Genomic DNA, 25,561 nt, shown 5'->3' with positions numbered 1-25,561 from the left:
GCCTCATTTCAGCCCAGCACGGCCCGCTTAACACGGCTCACAAATTGTTATAAAAGGAGAGACGTCAGTTTCGTAGCCTTTGACGTCGAATGTTCGCTTTAAGACGCACGAACGTTTGCGAGAGATCCAGCACTTAAGCGTACCGTAATTCAAATGTCGTACAAATAAATGCAATGGATTGTTGTAGTCTTGAGTCCGAAGGCTCGTTTCGTGCAGCTGTCCACACTAGCCTATCCTGTCTCAGTGGAGCAACCTCTACGTAACTATTGCAACTCATACTCATTTATTTAAGACTTGATGTGGCTCTGCAACTTTTACTACCCACATCCCCCTCCTTTACCACGTTCGCTTTTCGTCGATGCCTAAGAAGGTGCCCCATTAATCGAAGCAAGTTATTCAAGTAGTGGCATAAATATCTTTATCGTCAATTAGGCTTACTGCGTAGTTCAAGGAAATAAAACACACTCTAACACAAAAAAAGAAAAGGAAAAGTCAATACGTCTTTTTCCACCTCTGAACCTAATGCAAGTAATTCGGTTTCGCATTGACTGAGAGAGATGTTTGATGTCCTCCTCAGGGATCTCATGCCAAATTATGCCCAGCTGGCGCGTTTCATCAACAAAATCCCGAGCCGGCTGGAGGACCCTGCCTCAAATATTACTAACGTCCTCAATTGGGGAGAGGTCTTAAGCGTTGCTGGCCAAGTTAAGGTTTGGAAAGCACGAACACAAGTAGAAGAAACTGTCGCCATGAGCGGGCGAGCGTTATTTTGCTGAAATGTAAACCTGGAATGTCGGATGGCTTGCAATGAAGGACAACAAAACTGATCGTACAATTTCGTCGACGTACCTGTGTTATGTACACTACTGGCGATTAAAATTGCTACACCACAGAGATGACGAGCTACAGACGCGAATTTTAACCGACCGGAAGAAGATGCTGTGATATGCAAATGATTAGCTTTTCAGAGCATTCACACAAGGTTGGCGCCGGTGGCGACACCTATAACGTGCTGACATGAGGAAAGTTTCCAACCGATTTCTCATACACAAACAGCAGTTGACCGTCGTTGCCTGGTGAGACATTGTTGTGAAGCCTCGTGTAAGGAGGAGAAATGCGTACCATCACGTTTCCGACTTTGATAAAGGTCGGACCGTAGCCTATCGCGATTGCTGTTTATCGTATCGCGACATTGCTACTCGCGTTGGTCGAGATCCAAAGATTGTTAGCAGAATATGGAATCGGTGGGTTCAGGAGGGTAATACGGAACGCCGTGCTGGATCCCAACGTCCTCGTATCACTAGCAGTCCAGATGACAAGCATCTTATCCGTATGGCTGTAACCGAACGGATCGTGCAGCCACGTCTCGATCCCTGAGTCAATAGATGGGGACGTTTGCAAGACAACAACCATCTGTACGAACGGTTCGACGACGTTTGCAGCAGCACGGACTATCAGCTCAGAGACCATGGCTGCGGTTACCTTGACGCTGCATCAGAGACAGGAGCGCCTTCGATGGTGTACTCAACGACAAACCTGGGTGCACGAATGGCAAAACGTCATTTTTTAGGATGAATTCAGGTTCTTTTTACAGCATCATGATGATCACAGCCGTGTTTGTCGACATCGCAGTGAACGCACATTGGAAGCGTGTATTCGACATTGCCATACTGGCGTATCACCCGGCGTGATGGTATGGGGTGTCATTGGTTACACGCGTGAGGCACCTCTTGTTCGCATTGACGGCACTTTGAACAGTGGATGTGACGTTTCAGATGTCTTACGACCTGTGGCTCTACCCTTCATTCGGTCCCTGTGAAACCCTACATTTCAGCAGGATAATGCACGACCTCATGTTGCAGGTCCTGTACGGGCCTTTCTGGATACAGAAAACGTGCGACTGTTGCCCTGGCCAGCACATTCTCCATATCTCTCACCAATTGAAAACGTCTGCTCAATGGTGGCCGAGCAACTGGCGCATCACAATACGCCAGTCACTACTCTTGATGAACTGTGGTATCGTGTTGAAGCTGCATTGGCAGCTGTACCTGGACACGCCATCCAAGCTCTGTTTGACTCAACGCTCCGGCGTATCAAGGCCGTTATTACGGCCAGAGGTGGTTGGGTTGGGTACTGATTTCTCAGGATCTGTGCACCCAAATTGCGTGAAAATGTTATCACATGTCAGTTCTAGTATAATATATTTGTCCAATGAATATTCGTTTACCATTTGCATTTCTTCTTGGTGTAGAATTTTAATGGCCAGTTGTGTAGGTTCTCGCAGTTGACAACGAAACATGTCCTGCTGTAAAACGAAATGGCACCCCGGACCGTCACTCATGGTTGTTGAGCCGTGTGGCGGGCTCCTGTTATTTTGGTATCAAACCGCTGTCAAGGGCGTCTTCGAACCAAGCCCCGTTGAAAAGCAAAGACGTGTACGTCGACGGTATTGTAAGCCCCGTTTTGTAGCCCTTCATGGCAAGCCATGCCGGGCTTACATTCCAGCACATAGAAAGAGTTTCTACCACTTGTGTTTGTGAATGCCAAACACTACCCTGGTCAGCAAGGTCGCTGGATCTCTCCCCAGTTGAGAATGTTTGGTGCATTATGGGCAGCGCCCTGCAGGACATCCAACAACTCTGTCAATTAATGTGAAGCCTAATTACTAAATTCGTGGTTCGAACCACACTTGCAATAGTATGGGATGTTTTAGTAGTACAGTGTGCCCACAGTAGTATGAGTCTTATAAAATAGAAGACATTCCTGATATGAACTATGTAAGGCGTACCTAAGAAAACGTTGCGTGCCCTGCAGTTTACAGTTATTTAAAGTTTCATTATTACGTTTACTGTTTAAAAGTTCGGACAACATTTTCAATGATGGATTTCGTCAAACAATGGGCATGTACGTAATCTGTTGCTGAAGACACAAATCTGTCAGGGAAGAATTTGTTCCTCTGTGACAAGTCGGACAGTTGAAAATGGTTACGACTCCAAAGGTGTCACGGCTTGAAGCAAAAAGAACTGCATCAGAGCTGGTAGTGTTTGAAAGATATGTCCTTCCGTTAAAGTATTTATTTATTGACGGCACTGTGAAGGTGATCTACAGATCAATGGTAAGATTTCCGCTCTTCTTTGCCAATCCTAAGATCGTCGAAATCGAGTGTAACGTTACTTGTTTTACTAACTGCTGGATGTGTCGACAGATGCTCATTTTTTTTCCATTTCTGTAACTAAACGAAACACCGTCTGTTCGTCAGAGAGGTCCAACTGGATAACATGTTCTTCACTCGGTATGCAGTGGATGACTTATCGTAAGCAAAGTCAGAGCTTCCTCCCTGTCAGGGAAGCCGAAAGAAGCGCCGCCGCCCTTGAAGAGCTACTCAGCGTAATTGGCACTTGGACGAGCGCCGGACGCTAATTACTCTCACTTAAATTCGTTATGCGCACTAGAGGGGGCGGACCATAAACTTTACGACTCGATATCCTCGCTCGAGATGCAAGCCAGTGGAGCTATCGCAAATCACCGGTCATTACGTAAACCCACAGTAGAGAAGGGAAGGCTGTGTTGATTATCATTCTGCAACTTATTGTTTCTCACGAATCACACCAAGGTCGTTGGTCCACAGCAAGGACTTAACTAGTTTTTCGCAGAAATGCTTGTTTGTAGTATAAAAGCCGCAAGACGCACCTTCTCTGCATGTACGTGGTAGTGCGGAACTACAAGTATAGTCAGCGCTTCTGAGACATACCACGAAAAAATGAAATGGCTGTTTGCCAAGGACGAATAATGTTTAGCGGTCTCATACCGTACTGGTTATAGCTATGGCAATGCCAGGCGGAGAATGTGTGTGAGAAGAGTTTTGTAACTTATATAAATAGCTTGAAATTAAAACGATATGTAACGCAGTATGTTAGGTTTGAAAACCGGTAAAGAAAATGTAGCTTGCTGTAAGAGTATTCTCTTGCATGCTGTTTAATAATAATAATAATAATAGTCTAATAATAATAATTGTAACGAAATTCACGACAAATATATAACGCCTCCAAAATTCATAGTAACAAAAAATAGAACTAGCTGTTGTTGTGTTGTTGTTGTTGTTGTTGTGTTGTTATTTTTGTTGTTGTGGTGATCTTGAATGCGAAGAGAGGTTTTATGCAGCTCTCCATATACTCCACTATCCTGTGCAAGCCTCTTTATCTCCGAATAACTACTGCAATCTACATCCTTCTGAATATGCTTGCTGTATTCATCTCTTGGTATCCCTCTACGAATATTGCCCTCCCCCTCGCCCTCCCCCACTTCCCCCCTGTACTAAATTGGTGATCGCTTAATGTCTCAGAATGCGTCCTATCGACAGATCCATTCTTCTAGTCAGGTTATGCCACAAACTTCTTTTCTCTCCAACTTTATTCAGTGCTTCCTTATTGGTAGCACACCATTTCAAAAGCTTCTTTTCTCGTTTGAGCTGTTTATCGTCCACGTTTTACTTCCATACAAAGCTACAATCCATACAAATACCTTCAGAAAAGACTGCCTAACGCTTAAATCTACATTCAATGTTAACAAATTTCTCTTCTTTGGAAACGCTTTCCTTGCCATTGCCAGTCTATATTTTATATCCTCTCTACTTCGGTACTCATTAGTTATTTTTCTGCCCAAATAGCAAAACTCTATTACTCTTACTTAATCAACAACATTCCATTATCCTCGTTTTGCTTTTGTTGACGTTCATGTTATATGTTCCTTTCAAGACTCTGTCCATTGCGTTCAGCTGCTGTCACTGATGGAATTACAATATGATCGGAAAACTTCAAACTTTTTATTTCTTCTTCCTGAACTTTAATCCCTACTCCCAATTTTTCTTTGATTTCCTGTACTGCTTAATTAATGTACAGATGGAGTAACATCGGGGATAGGCTACAACTCTGTCTCACTCCCCTCTCAACCACAGCATGTTAGAAAATTTAAATGTCTTGTAGAAATAATGTGGTAGAATGGACTATAAAACTTTTCGACAGACGTAAGATTTAGTATAAACGGAAACAGCATACGGCTTAACTAAAAATATCTACAACAACAAATGCATCTCTAGAAAAAAACTGAAACAACAGAAGACTACAACGTTTACATGTGTTTGAATGCTTAACAACGAAATATAAATTAGACACTATACGGACAGTTGAAAGACGGATTTACAGAAAATAACGAGTGCAATAAATACATAATCACCATTGTCATCGTCATTTCCTTAAAAAACTGGTTAGCCCATCTCGTCATTGGCTTTGCTAAGATCTTTTGCCTCTTTGTTTGTATTATTTTAGATTTTCTTGCATCTAGGACACGGTTTGTGTGCTTTCCGATTTAACCTGATATGGTTTCATTGTGTCAGTTATGTTTTGAGTATTCAGTTTAGATTTGTGGATCTAATAACGGTTCTTGCCATATTGTGATCTGTATTGTTTCTGTGTCTTACATTTCCTGAGGGTAAATTATTTATGTGCAATCATCACGCTTGCCAGCTGGGCTGGAGATGTATTACGGTGCATTATCAATATTACTGTCGGGCCTTGTGATCCAGCGGTAAACCCCCCGTCTGGAAACTGGCAGGTCGCGGGATCAAAACCCAGTAGGCCCGGGAGGACGACGGTAATTTCCCGTGCGATCTTAATGTAGCCTTCACGTCTCATCGATATGAGGGGTCGCTATCAACGAGGCGTGGTTCGGATTCCCCTGTTAAATGACGTAGGTTAGGGACTTATGGGCAGGAAAGTCGCCAAATGGTGTCCAATTGAAATACTTGCGCCGGGACATTAAGAATCACAAGAAAAAAGAAATCTATAGTGATAAACTGCTATAAATGACCTCGCCACCCTTAGCAGTTGCACATTGACCATGTAACGGCTACCTGGAACCAGAAAAGTTCATTTTCAGTATACCTCACATGGAGGCCAAAGCGGAATAAACGATATTCAGGGATATGACAGAACGATCATTTAAGCGAAAAGTCTGGTAAACATCGACTCCAAAACGCCTACCCTATGAGCTACAAGCACGTGTTGATCTTCGTTGCTATGTAGCAGATCACTTCTACAGAGAAAGTGCTAATAGCTCTCAAGGTATGCAACTAAGAGCCCTTTGTTTAATGGGCAACCGTTTCTTGTTTTGATCCATGCTAGCGCCTTCCGGAATGTGGAAAGCAAAGAGGTTGCAGTAGAAGAGATTCGTTCCACAGTATCGAATGAGAAGACCTGCTCATAGGTCTTAAGGTATGCATTTAAGAGCCCATGTTTAGTAGAGGTTTTTTTTTGCTTCGGGTGATCGTTCCTGTCATATTCCTGGAACCTAACCATTCCTCGGGACACCCTGAATAATTACTAACGGAATTTAAAAATTTAAAATTTTGTCATAACGTGCTCATTAAGAGATAATATATTACGGTGACGGTTTCACACAGTAAGTGACATACCAAAGTTGGTAATGTCTTGAGGCAGAGTAACTCAGAGCGCGAAAATTACCCAGCTTACATTCATACAGTGCTTGGGAATGAATTATTGAATTGTAACAAACTTTACTCGTAATCTCAAACCTCTTAGAAATTTTTTCTCATTAACTCTCCCCTCCCAACAATATAATTATAGGAAACGAGTTTATAGCTTACTATATTGTTGTTGTTGATGCAGTAAAACTCTATTATCATGGGCCGGCAGTTGTAGCCGAGCGGTTCTAGGCGCTTCAGTCAGGAACCACGCTGCTACGGTCGCAAGTTTGAGTCCTGCCTCGGGCATGGATGTGTGTGATGTCCTTAGGTTTAAGTAGTTCTAGTCTAGGAGACTGATGACCTCTGATGTTAAGTCCCATAGTGCTTAGAGCCATTTTTTTTAGCATCATGCATGACGTTTTAATTTATTACTCCTTTACTATTCACTCTATTCACAACAGATTTTGGAGACTGTATCAAAATATACCACTGAACACACCTGCATAATTATATCACTGTATAAAACAAGAGATATGACGTCATAAACATCGAAATATGTAAAAAATCTGCTTTTCTTCAGCCGGAGAGCAAATTACGCAGACTATACTCACCCAGCGAATAAAACGAAATTAATGAAACCAAAATTATTACTGTTTCGCGCCTTTCGCAGCAGATATTTTACTTGCTTAACGTTAAAAATAGGGTGGGGGAAACAAAAGTGACCCGGACGAGGGGATAGAATTGGATTACCATTTGTGGGAGCGTCAACGTAGGACGAAGAGACCTACAGTTTCTTCCGACAGGACAGAGTAATTACCCATACAGCCGGCTGAACCTCGGAGCATTTACACAATCCTCACGTCTGACAAGAGTTGTTAGCAGAGGTCAGTTTGGTTGCGCCCCCAGCTGGTCACCCAGGTCACCTGATCCATCAGTGTGTGATTACTTTGTGTGGGGTGGCCTCAAGTCTAAGGTGTATCGCACCAACCCTTGTAGTGTGCGAGAACCGCAGCATAACAATAGGATGAGACTGCAGCAATGCCAGCAGACCAACTTCGATCAGATTTAAGCAACTTGCCGACCAGGGTCCAAAAGTGTCAAGAAATGAATGGCGGTCGCTTTCAGCATCTGCTGTAGTCAGGTTATTACTGTATTTCCTTTCCTCTGCTGTGGTTTTTGTACCCTTGAACTCTGTTCTCCCCAACACTTTTATTTGCCCCATCCTGGACTTCTTAATCACACGTCTGAAGTTGTTTTATACACAGGAGTCCGAGTCCACAAACAATCAGAGGTTGAGGCGGGTGCTGCTCGTCTGTTAGTAATCCACTGTTTTAACTGACTTTTCTGCTACAGGTACACTGTCGTTACGAACAGAATGTCGTGTTAGAAAGCCACAACCGCATACAGAACATCCACAAAGATTAAAAGTGGTGTCCAGTGACACGCTACAGAGAAGGACTGCTGATATTTTTAAAAATATTGGGTATCCGATAATTTGATATTTAAAAAAAATATCATTATCGGCTCTCGATATATGGAAAAATAACGATATATCGATAGAAAAATATCGACGTAGCTGCCTATAAAAATATCGGCTGCACATTGTAAATATAGTGCCGATTCTAGAGCTATATATTTAAGTATTGGTTTATTATTAGATATTCTGTACATCAACAAGCTACCATCCTTCTTATCCCTGTTAGAGCAAGAATTGAAAGGAAAACGAAGCACATTAACGCTTGGCGATAACCACTTTGCTAACGATGGTAACTGAGCAATGTTTGCAAAAACAGACATAATGTCTGATGGGGTAGCATCAATCAGTGATCGTATAATGTTACTTATAATCTATCTTGATTGCAATTTTTTTTATTCATATGACCGGTTTCGGTTCATTCAGAACCATCTTCTGATCTGATATTTCAGTTACAGGAGTAACCCGTCCAAATCCAGCAACTTTCACATGCTGCGTCACAACTGATTGTAAGTGGCACAACACAGGGTGTCGGATGGGTCCGTCGTCCGGTTTCGTCACATAGCGGATTTGTCTGGGAAACTTCATGTCGAATTTCCTATTTTTTCCATTTCTACAAACGCCAGCGACCTAGCAGTTGTGGTGTCAAACTTGCGTGGTACAGATCAAGGTCGCAGTTTCTGTTGGTAGCGCCGAGAGCTGATTTCGTCAGCATTTCCCCTCAGACGTGTCGGCCCACCACAAGGAGCAGTCTTGTCATTTACATTTTAGTTCATCACTTTCAGCAACTGTTTTTGAAGAATGCCGACGTGAAAAATCAATTTTTTTAAACACAACTGCTGTGCCAATTAAAAGAAACCAGCCCTCGGTCACTGATCTTTAACGAATTAACCGGGTTTCGACACTGCTAGGAGTGGCTTCCTCAGAATTTAAACCAAAGAATGGTTTACAACCTGCACCACGCAAGTAACGAGCAGCCCCTCGTGGCTCGCCATCACAGTTTTTTTTTTATCTTAAATATCTTTGTGACTAATGCCCTTTTGGCATATTTATTATTTTATAAATGACATGTAAGTACTGCCAGTCTTTCACGATAATTCCGTACTTATCATACGTTTTTAGTCATAATTCTGTGACCATGTTATAGACCATTCTTTGGTTGAAATTCTGAGGAAGACACCTCTAGCAGCGTCGAAACCAGGTTAATTCGTTAAAAATTAGTGACCGAGAGCTGTTTTATTTTAATTGTAACTATTCACGGACTCTGAACGTGCAGCCATGTACAAAATTTTACAACTTCTGTGCTACTTTTTCACATCGGAAATGTTGTTATTTCATTCACACCGCTACCCCTAAGTGCAACCGAACTTCTCCTTTGAACCACCTATGCTTGCTCCACACAGTCAAAGAGAAGGACTAGATATGATGAAAGCTCAAAAAATAGTAAGAGTCCTTCACAAAGGGAAAGTTAAAGTATGTACTACTGCATTTCCAAAAGAATAATTTCAAATATTTACCGAAATTCGGGAAAAATAATACAAAATAAAAATATCGACATTCGGTATTGAGATTTAGACATCGATAGATAGACAAAGTAGTAAAGGAGTTTTGCTATTTCGGGAGCAAAATAACTCATGATGGTAGAAGTAGAGAGGACATAAAATGTAAACTGGCAATGGCAAGGAAAGCGTTTGTGAAGAAGAGAAATTTGTTAACATCGAGTATAGATTTAAGTGTCAGGAAGTCGTTTCTGAAAGTATTTGTATGGAACGTAGCCATGTGTGGAAGTGAAACATGGACGATAACTAGTTTGGACAAGACGAGAATAGAAGCTTTCGAAATGTGGTGCTACAGAAGAATGCTGAAGATTAGATGGGTAGATCATATAACAAATGAGGAGGTATTGAACAGGATTGGGGAGAAGTTTGTGGCACAGCTAGACTAGAAGTAGGGATCGGTTGGTAGGACATGTTCTGAAGCACCAGAGGATCACCAATTTAGTATTGGAGGGCAGTGTGGAGGGTAAAAATCGTAGAGGGAGAGCAAAAGATGAATACACTAAACAGATTCAGAAGGATGTAGGTTGCAGTAGGTACTGGGAGATGAAGAAGCTTGCACAGGATAGATTAGCATGGATAGCTGCATCAAACCAGTCTCAGGACTGAAGACCACAGCAACGACAACAACATCGATATATCGGCGTATAGGGAAAGAGAATGTCGCTGATGTTTATAGGTGACTTTTTTTGTACAACTCTCCACGTATCGATGTTTTATCAGCAGCCCTAGTGCAGAGTAGCCAGCGCGGCGGACTCGCGCGCTCACCGGACCGGCCGGCGTCCTTGACCAGCTGCTCGATGATGTCGTCGCTGACGGGGATGCCCAGGTTGGTCAGCATGAACTGCAGCTCGCTGGCCGTCACACGCCCGTCGCGGTTCCGGTCCAGCAGCCCGAACGCAGTCCGCAAGTCTGCACACAGAGACAGTCACACGATTACTGAGAAGCTGGTTTGATAATACGAGGCTTATTCGGAAAATAAGGTCCGATCGGTCGCAAAATGGAAACCACTGCGAAAATCAAAAATCTTTTATTTGCAACAGTTAGCTACACCTTCCAGCTACTTCTGTACATAGTCTCCGCTCCGATTTAGACGTGTGTGGTAGCATTGTAGCAGCTTTCCAATGCCCTAGTCATAGAAGCAAGCCGTCTGTGCTTCCTACCAATTCTCTACGCTGGTCTGCAACTCATTGTCTCTGCCAGAACGTTGTCTCCATAGCTAGCGGTTCATGTGAGCAGAGATGAAACCTAGGGAGAGTCAATTACGGGCTCTATTGTGGATGATTAAAATCCATGGAGAAGAAATTAAAACTCTGAGGTTCGCCGATGACATTGTAATTCTGTCGGAGACAGCAAAGCACCTGGAGGAGCAGCTGAATGGAACGGACAGTGTGTTGAAAGGAGGGTATAAGATGAACATCAACAAGACCAAAACGAGGATAATGGAATGTAGTCGAATTAAATCGGGTGACGCTGAGGGTATTAGATTAGGAAATGAGACGCTTAAAGTAGTAAATGAGTTTTGCTATTTGGGGAGCAAAATAACTGGTGACGGTCGAAGTAGAGAAGATATAAAATGTATACTGGCAATGGAAAGCGTTTCTGAAGAAGAGAAATTTGTTAACATCGAGTATAGATTTAAGTGTCAGGAAGTCGTTTCCGAAAATATTTGTATGGAGTGTAGCCATGTGTGGAAGTGAAACGTGGACAATATATAGTTTAGAGAAAAAGAGAATAGAAGCTTTCGAAATGTGGTGCTAAAGAAGAATGCTGAAGATCAGATGAGTAGATAACATAACTAATGAGAGGGTATTGAATAGAATTGGGGAGAAGAGAAATTTGTGGCATAACTCGACTAGAAGGTAGGACATGTTCTGAGGCATCAACGGATCGCCGATTTAGTATTGGAGGGCAGTGTGGAGGGTAAAAATCGTAGAGGGAGACCAAGAGATGAATAACCTAAACAGATTGGAGGGTAAAAATCGTAGAAGGAGACCACGAGATGAATAACCTAAACAGATTCAGAAGGATGTAGGTTGCAGTAGGTGCTGGGAGATGAAGAAGCTTGCGCAGGATAGAATAGCAAGGAAAGCTGCATCAGTCTCTGGACTGAACACAACAACATTGTGAATGGACAAACACTTCCTATCAAAAACCCTGCAGGAGAATCTTCATTGCCCCTTCAGAGAGCGGCCGAGGTGTGTCATGGAGGAGGAAACGTATGACGGTTATATTATGTGGGCTGCATGACATCAGGCGAAATCTCACACCAGGCCGTCATACTTGAAGGGGGAAATTATAGCGCTGGGCATCTTCACATGCTCACTGTGCGCTCAGAACTGAAAATAGCGACGTGATGCGATCTGTGGGCATACGAGAGACACTGTTCGACACATCTGTGCAAAGCTTCATTTGATTTTCATTGTGCTTTCCATTTCGCACCCCATCGGACTTTACTTCCCGAATAGCCCTCGTAGTTAGAGATGTGGGTGTATCAGCGGACACCTGCAATAAGATTTACTTCTTGGACAGAAGCCCGCTCGGATGTGGACTATATCTGCAGTTATCCGCCATCATATTTAGTGGATGCTCATTAAACTTCTTCTGTACATGATGGGCTCCACTAGCAGTGTTTTATTAACCAAAACCGGTTTTCGGGTTTACCAACCATCATGAGTGGCATCTACTACAGAGGAACAAATAACTGTATGTAGGATGTCCAACGACTTCTACAAAATGATTACTGTATATATAGTAGAAGTAAAGTAAGGCTACATTCCCTAAGTATTCCTGTAGCAACGATATGTACGTCAGCTAACGCAATAGGATAAGAAATCTTGTCCTATAACACAGTACACAATTTTTTCACAATTGGGATATGAAGATAGAAACACAGGAAGTTCGAGGGGTTGTAGTTGTATATCCATATTGAGCCCATTCTTAGCTCTCAAACACATTTTACCATAAATTTCAACTCTTTCGCAATAAATATTTGTATTTCTTTCAATAAAGTTTAGCAAACCTAGCACAAAAAACTACTCATTCAAATTCTCAAGAAGAAGCAATAAGGAATATTTATTTGATACGAAACAAATTTAAATATAAAACTTATTCTTTATCTAAAGTTGCAATAATTGAAGATTATAAATTCTACAGATAACAGTTCATTCAATGGCTCAGTCAACCTACGTAACTCTTTAGGAAGCAGGTGTAAATCTCGGAATGGGAGTGGTGTTAGCTGGACGGTACCGCTGTGCACTTTGCCTCAGCCGATGATGCATGTTCCAGTTAAAATTACTTGACACCTGACATCTTTCACTTGCGACTTTGCTGTCGCCACTTCGGCTGCCGGCTTCCCCTTGCTGCTCAGTTACAGGCGACACACGTACACGGAGGGTCGCTTCACAAATGCTGCTCGTGTGTAACTCGGAGCAACGTTGGAGGGAGCCTCAGAGGGGTGTGTCGGGAATGCGAGATGTTAGGCCGACAGCTGATGTTAAGTGACCAGTGGCTGAGCTGCAGCACACGACGCGTCCTGTAGCCGTAACCGCAACGTCCAGATGTGCCATAAATCCGGGGATATGCCGGTCAAGACTCTGGCGCGGAACTAAAATCACTGCCGATTCGTTCACGGCGATTAAAGCTAACTTTTACGAGCAAACTCGAGGAAGAGAAAACTCATATTCAGCGCTAAAAGCCAAACTGTAATTTCGCGTTGGAAATGAATGGAAATGAACGTTTGGCGTCATTGGCCGGCAGGCCCCTTGCGGGGCAGGTCCGGCCGCCTTGCAGGTCTTATTACATTTGATGCCACATTGGGCGACCTGGGTGCAGGGTGGGGATGAAATGATCATGAAGACAGCGCCATATCCACGCCGTGAGCCGAGAAAATCCCCGACCCAGTCGGGAACCGAACCCGGGCCCGTAGGGCGGCAATCCGTCACGTTGACCATTCAGCTATCGGGGCGGACATTTCGCGCTGTCATTGGTTAATTGAAACTATCCTCACACTACCTAGAGCTGTCGCGTTACCAACCGATGAACAGTCCTAGTTGGCACTCGGTTGCATATTACAGGCGATACAGGCATAAAACTACGAACAAATAAAAGAAATCATACAAGATGAAAAATGACGTGGCACAGAATTAGAAATAGAAAACTGCACTCAAAACAAGTAAATGAGTAACAATAATAATCAAAATCTTTTGGTTAGATTTACGAATTAAAAAACTGTATTGGATATACCGAGATCCGAAGCTGCGATCTTTTACACTTCGCGTCAATACGCTATCCATTGCGCTACGCCGCATGAAGCAGATACAGGGAGACAATTATTGAACTGTATGAAAACAAACGTAAGTTAGTGACAAACTACGGCGTGCACACACTTTACTCAACATGTAACCGTCACTGCAGATATTCGGATTTAGGTTACGACGTGTTCCATTGCCTACCATCATTGGTAACGGTGTGGCGCAGACGATCTCTGTGAATATGGTAACTGTGTATATGACGCTGAACAGCGCCTTGTGCGGAAGTATCCATCAGTGTTTGGTTAGTGCGGTGTGTGGAACGTGCGTATTTCACTAGCATCGTTATGCGTGCGTGTATCTGTATGCGTTTGTGGTGTGGTTACCATGTGTGGTGAAATACGACAGAAAAGTACCAGACCCATGACTCGGGATCAAAACACATCGATACAGAATGCCACACAAGGAATTAGAAGTGAATGACCAGTTGCAGTGTCAGTTTGGTAACGGCGAACTATATCGCCCTGGAGTTGAGTGCTCTGATTGAAAGAAACCAGCTCCAGGGCGTGAATTGTCAACTACCAAGCAATTTCAACCGGATTACAGCTACAACATCGTCGCCTGGCGTGGACCGATGCGAGCAGCGGGGTAAGGGCGATGGTACAGGTTAAACGGGCCAATAAGACTCAGTGGGCTCGGTTTGTCATCGGCAAGCTCTGCACGCCAGCAGAGAGATGGCCGCGTGAACCCAGTGTGAAAAGTGAAGAATCGCCAGCTGAGGAGGTACGGCAGCGAGCGCGCGCGCGCACACACACACAGACACACACACACACCTGCCGTGTTTTGGCCGGCCGTTATTTCGGCGGCAATAAAACGGACACGGGTGGGTCGGCCATTGCACCCTGCGGACCGCCAGCTGCCGCACGCTAAGGCTTAGCTCAGGGGCTCTGCGAAATTTCTATTAGACTGCTGGACCGCTTCTTACTTATATCGGCCTCTGCCAGCTGATATTAGCAGAGAACTAAGACGCTTAACACGGTATTTAAAAAAGTCAAAAATGCCGAAGTGTTCGAGACTGATTTCTGTGTAAAGTACATTTAACTCTACACATACACATGTTTTGTACGCTGCTTACGACACTGCGTGTTTAAAATAGCAACGAATAAACACATCGTAAACCAGCTACTAAACTTTGATTTTGCAACTGCGACAGCTTTAAGGGGCTTCACTCAGGTATCACGCCACAATTTTGCCGCCTATCTGAGCTGCCCCCAGGAAACTACGAGGGCTGTCCAGAAAGTAAGTTACGATTGATCGCGAAATGAAAATCACAGTGAAAATCAGAAATGTTTCATTTGCAACAGTTAGCTACACCTTTCAGCTACTTCTCTACGTAGTCACCGTTCTGACTCAGACATTCGTCGTAGCGTTGTACCGACTTTCCAATACCCTCATCATAGAAGGCAGCCGCCAGTGCTTTCCGCCAATTCTCTACGCTGGCCTAAAGCTCGTTGTCTGTGCCAAAATTTTGTCTTCATAGCCAGCGGTTCGTTTGAGCAGAGATGAAAATCAGTGGAAGACAATTACGGGCTGTATTGTGGGTAACCAAACATTTCTAATTGAAACGATGCAGCAACATCTTCTTTGCCCCTGCAGAATGAGGCTGAGAATTGTCTTCAAGAAGAAACCGCACGACAGTTATGTAATGTTGGTTGCATAGCTTCAGGGGAACATTCTCACCAGGCCCTCGCACTTGGCGGCAGACACTATTTTCTATAACATCTTTACGCGCTCTCTAAGAGCTCAGGAATGAAAAGAGCGACATAATTCTACCTAGAGTCATACTAGAGACACTGCCCAACACATCTTTGCAAAGCTTTATCGGATTTTTATAGTCGTTTCCTTTTCGCGATCAATCGTAACTTACTTTCTGGACAGCCCTCGTATGTCGAAACGTCTATCACTTTGATTGCAACGCGTTTCGTGGAGTAGCAAGAAGCAACTGGGACCGGTGTTGCACACCTGCACTCCTGTGCAGCTGCGTTGCCTATTTTTCTAGAGAACTCTGTACTTGAGCTTCGTACGTTCACTGTTTACAAACCTACGTAATTCTGCGAAAAGTTTTGATTACATGGAAAAAGGAAATAAAGGGAATCCAGCTCGCAATTAAAAAAGAGCGGAGATTGAACATGAAGTGTCTGGCTTTTGGAGACGACGTCACTATGTTTACAGACAACAGCGGAGAACCCAAGCTTGGGCACTTCAGATACCTGAGTATCATATGTTTTTTTATACTTTTGAGAGTCGGATATGGTCACGAATCGTCATGATCTCTCCGAGTTACTACAGTAAAAAAAGTATCTCCGTCAATGCAGAATCAAGGCATTACACCACATTTCTGTCGGAATGGGTGGCTTGAGTGAGTTGTTAACATAAGTTTAGTATACTTCTCCAGAAAATAGAGTTCTTAAAATTGAGAAAACATAAGCTTGAATTATACGCTGCAGTGATTTATGGTCAAAGAAAAATAACAGAATTCGAAATTTATTCTCGGACTGCAAATTCGCCGGCCGTGGTGACCGAGCGGTTCTAGTCGCTTCAGTCTGGAACCGCGCTGCTGCTACCGTCGCAGGTTCGATTCCTGCCTCGGGCATGGATGTGTGTGATGTCCTTAGGTTAGTTAGGTTTCAGTAGTTCTAAGTTCTAGGGGACTGATGACCTCAGATGTTAAGTCCCATAGTGCTCAGAGCCATTTGAACCATTTTTTTCAACTGCAAATTCTTTGACATCAGCTCTACTACGTATAGGCTTACTACCTATCAGTGACGTAAGAAACTGTGTATGTTGGACCAGGACTCAAAACCCGCATTTCCCGCTTATCTCAAGCGCTTGCCTCAAACACAATTTTTTTCAGGTAACAATTGGTTCCATGTGGTAAGAAAACAACAGCAACACAATGTACAGTAATGGAAAATAGGAAAAGACCGCTCTCCCACGGCTGTTTTCTGTTATTAACAAATTGATCCCTCGTCCTGTAGCAGAGGTTTGGGCACGCCTTCTCGAAGAAAATTGCCCTATGTCCCTGTCACTGGTCTTGTACTGAGAATTCAGTATGAAGTTACCTTTTATGTCGCCAGCCATGAGGAGGGTTCAAGAGAGCACTGCCCAAAAAAATGGCATAGTATTGTCTATTGCACAGGTGGTGCTGAACACGAGTAAAACATTCCTATAGAAAAGACCAAAAATCAAGAATGTTTTTGTCACCGTCATAGAATAGATGAGATAACGACTTTCATTTGATACCTGGCACGGCATTGGTCTCAGTACTAGGGAAAAAGTCTCGTCCAGGAACAAAATTGTCTGCGAGGGCACTACATGCAGGGTCATGCAAAGAAGAAGGGAAAGTGTTTTTCCTGTCAACTGCCACACCTCCACATAAGATCCGCACTGCAGGCGATGTACATCCATATCCATCAGATGACACCATCAAGAATGGAGAGTCGGCTGTATTAATGCCATGGAGCCACTGCCATGTCATATGTGTTTGGTTAGCCAGCAGATACCAGTTTGGACGGGCTGGTGTATTGACCGTCAGACCGCAGGCCAAGCTATCATAGGTTGAGAGTTCCATCACAGTCTTATTATGTTCCCACATCATAACGTGGTAAACACCACCCGCCATAAGGACCTTGGTACATGGAGGTCAGCATGGATGCAACTGTAGTCAACGAAATAAGTCTTGACATCGGAAAGTGATCAGGAAATGCGCGTCACTGCGATGGGTGGTAGTCGGGAGGGCGGAGTCAGCTGATCAGGGTGCCTGTTAATATTTGCCGAAGTCGGGTCCACAACTTTATCATCATGTAGACATAAAAGGTCGCCATTCTGACATGGACATCGACGGGGCCTAGGTTGCTGTCGCCAGCGGGTAAGGTGAGTGTATCATATCCTACTTTCATGATCAAATCCGTAATCACAAAGTAACCGAAGACCACTATCAAACTGTGCGCCATTGCCTGTGGCATTGGTAAAATAGTGACCAGATGTGATATTCTAGATGTCAGGTGAAGGCTTACACAAACAAACCTTTGAATTAGTGAACGGTGGTTGGAGGGCAATGCCATAATAAAATCACTGATAGTGGGCATCTCTACCGTATCGACTGAGAGGTGGTAAGCAAGTCTACCACATGTCCATTGGTCGTCACTCACGATGTGGCACCTTGAGGTAAGTGCATACCAACCGAAATAAAGGGTGAGGGGAGGGGAGGGGCGGTGGGGCGAACACCACCTCCAGGTAATAGTCATGATTCACCCTATGGAAAGTGTCTTGTGATCAAAGTCCACCAACATCACTGCTCTGCTCACGTGACAAGTCTCACACAGGGCCATTATATCCTCAGGCACTGTCTACATTACTGCCACCACCCAGGTACGTTTGGTCCAAGGAGACAATTTCGGGTAGGACACGCCAAATGCGAGCAGGTAGAAATTGGGTAAAAGTTTTAGTCACTGTTAAGAAAATGAGAGGCAAATAATGTTCAACACTCCTGCCGTCTGACAGCTTGCAGGCCAGGAAAGAAGGCCTTCAATGAATCCAGGTGGTGGGGAATGACGGAGCCCATCAGTTTCTGGTACACCGTTACCCAGCAAGGAGCAGTAGCCTCTTCGAATGCACGATAGAACTCTAATAAGAAAGACTCTGGGCCTGGTGATTTGTTGGCAGACATTTCGAGAAAAGTGTCACCTACGTCATCCATCGTGATCATATCTGTCTTATTCGCCACAGCATCTCCATCGAGGAGCCCAGTCAGTGATTGGAGAATATCACCTGTCGCTGAGGTGTTGTGATCCTCAGTTTCATACAACCACCGGGACACAAAGGCATCAGCAACTTCCTTTAGGGCCGTCAGGTGTCGACCTTCTGAAATGGTGAGCGTAATGCGCAGAGATAAGAGACATCGTTGGAGAACGCCGTAGTCCACAACTCCGCATCGGGCGTTTCTGCCTAAGTACTGGGGAGACAGACACAGACAACGTGGGTCACAGAGTGGCTGGTGACATAAGTGAATACTTGCCAGTCGCTGTTTATGCATCACCAGTATCGACAAGGTGCACCTTAGTTCTGGACTTGTGGTGAAGCATGGAATTTGGCTCTTCAGGTTGTTGAAGTCACCTCTGAGTACGATTTTGTCGTAGCGAAAATGGCGCTACCTCTTCTATATAAAACTTCTGCCATTCTGTTTTTTTATTACTACTACAGGGCGTATAAACATTGATGAGCCTGATGTCCCAAAAATTGACGGTGAGGCCCCAAACAAATAGAATGTAGATGACATCATACATCTTGCTATGTTCGTTAGGAGTATGACTATCCCACAGCCATTAACCGCGCATGACGTGTGGTAGATATCATACTAATAAGTACGAGGATGGAAGCAATTCAAGGAGGGCCACGTCGACGTCTGCCATCCTCAACATGTTGTAGAGCATTTGGAGCTTAACTCGTGTACTGATGGCGTTCAAATTAATAGAGCCTGTCCAACGAGCTTGTTGGGAATGGCGATATGAGAGACTTCCATGAGGGTAGAAAGGGGCCAGGGACTCGAAACAACCCTGCCGTCGGCCACCCCTCACCCCTGAAATCCATCATCATTTGTGATTCACAGAACGGCGCGGCAGCATCCCTTCATTGATATCGTCGGACCACAGAGGAGTGCTGGGTCAGTGGTCGTTTCTTTGCGGCACTGTGTCTCTAGTGGTCAGTGTTGTATCTTCCACAGAGTCGTGGTTCGGTTATGGCTTTTGACCTACATCCACAGGCATGTCGCTGCGCATGAGCATCACTGATGCGGCCCCTGATTGGGGCCAGACTGGTGGTTCCGTGACTGTTTCGTCCTGTGGCTAAAAATCGCTGCCAGAGAAATCATTTTCTTCTTGAGAAACCACCTTCTTAATGTCTGATTTAGGCAGCCAATGTTTGTTCCACTGCTTTGGTAACCTTTGTTTGCACACGTGGGCATTGGTGTTGAAGATATGTGAGGCTGCTGACTGTTGGGTCAAAGGCGTCAGTTAGCACTGGCACAACCGTGTAGGTGGTTTCCATCCCCATCATCTTTGTCTTCCCACCAACTCGTGATGAAGGCATGGCCAGAGAGGGCCCAGTTGGTGTCTTTGTTTTTTCTGCATCATCATGCTGCTCCAGAGGCGATGATAGTCCTGTAAAAGATGACACCACAGTTGGCGGGTGGTGGTCAACTTGCAGGGCCTCAGTGTGAGTCAGTGAGAGCACTATCGGTATGGTCGTCACCTGCTTCTCCACTTATGGTGGTTGTGTAATTTGACATTGCACACAACTTGAACAGACATGCACTGCTTGGCCACATCCTGGGCACGTCTTTGGTTGACTACTATGGGTGGTGATGGAATTACAGTCGCCGATGTACAGATAGGATGGGACATGTTTTGAAAATTCGATGTGGACCTGTCACAACCCGTTGAGGTCTGGGTATGTGGTGAAGTGCTTCCATTTTTCAGTCCTATGGTTAATCACCCAGTAGCCACCACGTTGGTTGAGTCTCAAACGATAGTCCTCTCTCTGAGCCCCACATGTTCAACCTGCACATTAATTATACATCTGTCACAGTTTCATAATTTAAGGCCATCTAGCATCGTGCTGAGAACACTGATGCAAGTCTTGTTTTAACCACCTTCCCATATGTGATACTGCTCAGAACTGAAAGATGCACGCCAACAAAATCATTATAGTCAATCATAAGAACTGATCGATTTCCATTGCCTTTGGGCTTGCATACTCATTCGAGAAACTGAACTTCAGTGTCGATTTTAGGTATGGGTCAGTCATTCTTCTTCTATGTAAATTTAGTGCACGAAGATGGCTGAGGTACGCAACAACAACACATGTACGTTATTGAAGCATGTAAATAAATATGACGTCCATGCTGCTCCATTGACAGAGGCTGACTGCCCACTTTGGCTATCTGTGCACTCTTCCAAGATCGATCGAAACCTTCATACGTCACATCGTCTACATCCTTCTGCGACAGTCCACTACATATGACACTAATAGGTAGCACATCGACAGCTAATACCGCTGACATCGATGAATTCGCAATCAGCGAATAAATTCAAATCATTTCGCATGGCTGTAGACTGTCGACGAAGTCCGTTCTTTGAGTCATGCAAGTAAAAATAAGGTAGACTGGAAAGAAAGGAAAATTTTCAAGATAATATTTGGGCCAGTTTTTCGTGGAGGAATCATGTGCAAAGAGGACGTCAAGAGAGATCTATAAATAGACAGAAACAATAACGGACACCTTCTGAGAAAGGAGGATGAAATTTTGTGGACAAATACACAGGAAGAACAAGAAATGGGTCACAAGGAGATCTTCAGGATAGTGAACTCTAGCAGAATCACGACAAAATGGATTACTGAAAGAGAAGGTGAAAGAAGTGAGGATCACACGAGATAACCAGAGGAGTTTGGAAATATCGTAAAAGAGATACGCTTAAACTGAAACACACGGAAAGAGAGCAGGAAATAAGTGGTCAGAAGAAAGCAAGAAAGAACACAGCGAGCACATGAAGAGAATTTGGGGAGAACTACAGAACAACAAAAATCATGTGTACTCCAAACGCACCCTTGAAAGGGAATATTCCAAAATAGTAATAATACACACAAACACCAATAGAAAGAGAAAAACACAAAGCAGTAACAGAGGTTGCCACAGCCACAAAAGCAAAGCAAAAAAAAACCACTTCATTCCGCGCTATCAAAACAAAGTAAGCGAGGTGAAGTGGCAAAAGATGAAAACGATAACGTACACGTTGTATCAGTGAAGTGTAGTGTGACATAAGCCGAATAACTGTGTGTGGAAGAACGTTAGGAAATGAAGCAGGAGCCAGAAACACGTGAGTAATAATAGTAAATTACGGACATGAAAACTACTCATGATCTCGCCAAACAAGTTTGTAAAAGAAACACAATTTTATAGTGACTACTCGTAACCGCGTCTGGACTAAATAAAACTTTCATTACACTCGAAAAAACGAGATACATCCCATATTATATGTTACATGTGTTTAGTGTCTGTAGGACTGAGAAGATCTTAATAGATTTTTTCCATCTTCTGCTCTGCAAAGATAGAATGCACTGAATACGATATGAAGACCTGCGTGCTGCCTGGTGAGGACATACAGTACAGACTCCCACTTGGCCAGATATCGAGGATAAAAGAAAATTACATCTGAGCTTCGTAAGCGCTCGTCGCTGGAGGAAGTCGTAATCAGAAATCTTCTCTCTGAGTCACCGAGACGATCTACGATTTACTCTCTACCAGAAATCCACAAAGTTGGGACGCCGTTCCACCTCATTCTAGTAAGCGCCGAACAAACCGGCGAAGCACTTCGCCGTTCTTCTCACTGTGCATCTTGGTCACTGTGCGTCTCGTATTAAGAACTCAGCCGGTTTTGTCAGACGTATTAGCCGTCTTCGACATAATTAACGTCATATTACGGTCAGCGTTGATGTGCTAGTGCTATTTGTGGCTGCGCCTCTTTACATCTGATGTCGCACTTCCTTGAAAGTGACGAAGTCTAGCTGTACAGGCTATTTTTTATACAATGGACGGTATTAAGATTCGGTGGATCCCGTTGTGATGGACAGTCCTTCACTTGCAACAGACGCAGACCCTTTTTATGGGGAAGTCGGAATGCATCATCATAGACACGGTCCTTCAGTACGTTGATACACGCTCATTATTTGGTATCATCGGCGCGAAAAATTTAAATCAGTTCTTATAACGTCTCAAAAGCATTAACACACCCAGTTCACTAAGAAAGGAGAAATACACGCTTCTTTGCCGTCGTCGACGTCCTCGTCCGCCGCAAACATAATGGCGCAGCGCGTACAGGAAACGACACACCTCTACTTGTTCTTCACCAGCCATCGCCATCCGGCACAGAATCGTATTGTGGTACATCGTGACAGATCGGTACCAAACGGTGATAACCTGTCACACGAAATGAGGGCAGACCTTCGAAAACATGCCTGCAGCGTGTGAATGTAGACTCACCCGTCGTTTACTGGAGATGAACACTTGGTCGGAAGATGGTAAGTATGACACTTTTCGAAACGACGCGACATTTTAACACCGCCACCCAGCTGGAAACCCGAGGCTTTTCATCAATAGTATACGTTGGGGGAGTCTACACTCACACATGCGGTACCTCTACGGGGAGCAGATGAAACGCTACTATCACAAACGGGAAACAGGCCGGATTGCGAGTTATAGAAACGGCACGTTGCCGCCAAACATATCGGCAAATCTGACAGACTGTCAGGAGCTCAAACGACCAACAAGGAGACGAATAACACCAGAGCTGTTTCAGATTTGAAACAGAAAGTACCGAGTACACTTTTCCAGAAGATTACGACACTCTCCAAAACGTCGCGGTATTTAACACCCCTACCAGGCTGGGGAGCCGAGAGCTCTTCATCAGTGGTTACAAATATCACCGAATGAATAAGGGCCCCTACGAAGAGCAGGAGAGAAATTTGAGTTTTTGCCGTTTTGTGGCTTGGCGATTAGGTGCCTTCTGACGAGACTTTGGTCGATCTTCAGTTCTCCGCGAAAAATCTGCCAACTATGAGGCAATCAAAATATGCGGGAGATGTTTTGAAAATTTGTGGTAGGATGTTATGGGACCATACTGCTGAGGTCATCGACAGAACGGTTCTAGGCGCTACAGTCTGGAACCGCTCGATCGCTACGGTCGCAGGTTCGAATCCTGCCTCGGGCATGGATGTGTGTGATGTCCTTAGGTTAGTTAGGGTTAAGTAGTTCTAAGTTCTAGGGGACTGATGAACTCAGTACTTAAGTCCCATAGTGCTCAGAGCCATTTGAACCATTTTTTTGCTCAGGTCATCGGTCCGTAAGCCTACTACACACTTCTTACTCTAACTTAAACTAACTTACGCTATAAACAACACACACACCAATGCCGGCTCGCACTAACGGCACTTGCGGCAGTGTAATTACAGAATCCATTGAAATAAAAATCGCGGACAACGGCCTTAACACAGACGGCGACCTACCACTAACGGCAGCATGTCTAACGATCGTGTGGTGGCAGCGGGCGCATCCCACGCTGCGTCATCGGATACCGGTATATGGCGATGCCGTGAGCGTCAGTGACGTCACAGCTGGCACACACAGAACGTCAGGCCACAACAGCATTCACCTGACAATGGCCAGTGAGACGTCAGACGAAAGCTCGTGGTACTTTAACTACCTGACGCGTCCGGCAGCACGAGAACGTTCAATTAAGTTTCGTACCTTCCTCACTTACACCAAGGTATCTGGCAGAATAATGGGCAAAGACGCTGTAAGAATGCCTCGTACTAGAAGACAATGTTTTATCGTAAGTATCATGAGAGCACCAAGGCTATGCCGGCCTGTATGAGGGGGCGAAGTGGTTCGACACGTCGTGGGTTACAACCCTACCCGAACTTCGTCATTTAGGTTTACAGTAAATTTCCATTATTCGCTTCAGACAAATGCATATTTCCCATTCAAATTCAATAGATCTGGTGCTTCATTTGTAATGACGTCTCGGTCACCGACACATTAAATCTGTTCTTTCTTCTCTTAAATAGTAAAACGAACATATATTCAGCAGTACATTCTCACATCACGACAACCATCGGGTTTGCAGACAGCTTCGAGACATTCTCTTTGGCTGTCGGCGGTAGCGATTTTGAAACAGCCTTGTATAACAGTCTAACGTATAGCCACGACACTGACTGTTGTGAAAGTTGTTATCATCTGACATCTGAACGACACTAAAGGACCAAGTAGCGAAAAAGCAGGCCGTAAGATTAATGTTTGTTTTCATTTATTTTTCTATTTAAATAACGAAATACTTTTTTTTCAGTCCAGAGCATCAGCAAATTATTAAGAGACATGAAAAATCGTGATAACAAATGTAAAAACAAATGAACCTTACTAATTCAGTGCCATAATCTACAACTTATTTACGAAGAAATATTTTCGAATATGTGTATCATTGCAGCTTACTCACTCTGGTGAAAGCAAGAGTATATAAACACATATTTCATCCATGAGAGGCACGTATTTCTGTTGTCTCATTAACATAGGGACTTTCCGTGACACGCAGTATTCTATAGAGTATAATGATTCGTACATTCGCACAATTCACTCAACTTTCAAATAGACCAATATTTTTTGTAAATTTCGTTATTTTTGCTTTAAAAGCGAATCTGTTGGAGATTCTTGCCGGTTGTGGTTCGGATGTACAAGAAGCAACACTTGTGGAGTTGGTTTCTTCCGAGTTGGCAAACAGCTTCATTCCTTTTGACGTTTTGTTATTACATCAGCTTTTGCATTCCATACTAGCTTCCTACGCTCTACATTTATTGATTTAACTAGAAGCGTTGTAGGTAGCTTCCCCGTTGGGTTGAGCAGATACACGTCTTTCCGCAAAACTTCAGGTCTTCTACTGTTTCCTAGCCATTTTTTGTTTCAAGGGAAAACGATCTTCTTCAGTAACTATCAGTAGATTACAAGACAGTTGTAAATAAAGTGTCCTGTGATGTACCGTTTCATACTTCCCAGTTCCCACGGTCCTTAGGAAACCAAGGAAAGACGGACGTGGTGTCATTTTTTGCCAATTTTTATGCCGCTATATACGCTCCCAATAGTAAAAGCTATGTTATAAACCAATATAAAAGATAATGTTCGCATTCAGCTGTTATCGCA

The 25,561-nt window shown here is 43.9% G+C and overlaps 1 protein-coding gene across 6 annotated transcripts in view; it reads right to left on the bottom strand.

Annotated features, from left to right (window-relative positions):
* Nucleotides 1-25,561, bottom strand: part of LOC126319460 (calcium-binding protein E63-1) — a 575,661-nt gene that overhangs the window by 84,567 nt on the left and 465,533 nt on the right. For all 6 annotated transcript variants that reach the window (XM_049993518.1, XM_049993519.1, XM_049993603.1 and 3 more), the window contains one exon: nucleotides 10,280-10,423. In XM_049993518.1, coding sequence (XP_049849475.1) covers nucleotides 10,280-10,423 — 144 coding nt within the window. The remainder of the gene's footprint in view (nucleotides 1-10,279; nucleotides 10,424-25,561) is intronic.

Source organism: Schistocerca gregaria, chromosome 1 (assembly GCF_023897955.1).
Source record: "Schistocerca gregaria isolate iqSchGreg1 chromosome 1, iqSchGreg1.2, whole genome shotgun sequence".
Classification (NCBI taxonomy): Eukaryota; Metazoa; Arthropoda; class Insecta; order Orthoptera; family Acrididae; genus Schistocerca; species Schistocerca gregaria.
This window is presented reverse-complemented; position numbering and strand designations above follow the sequence as displayed.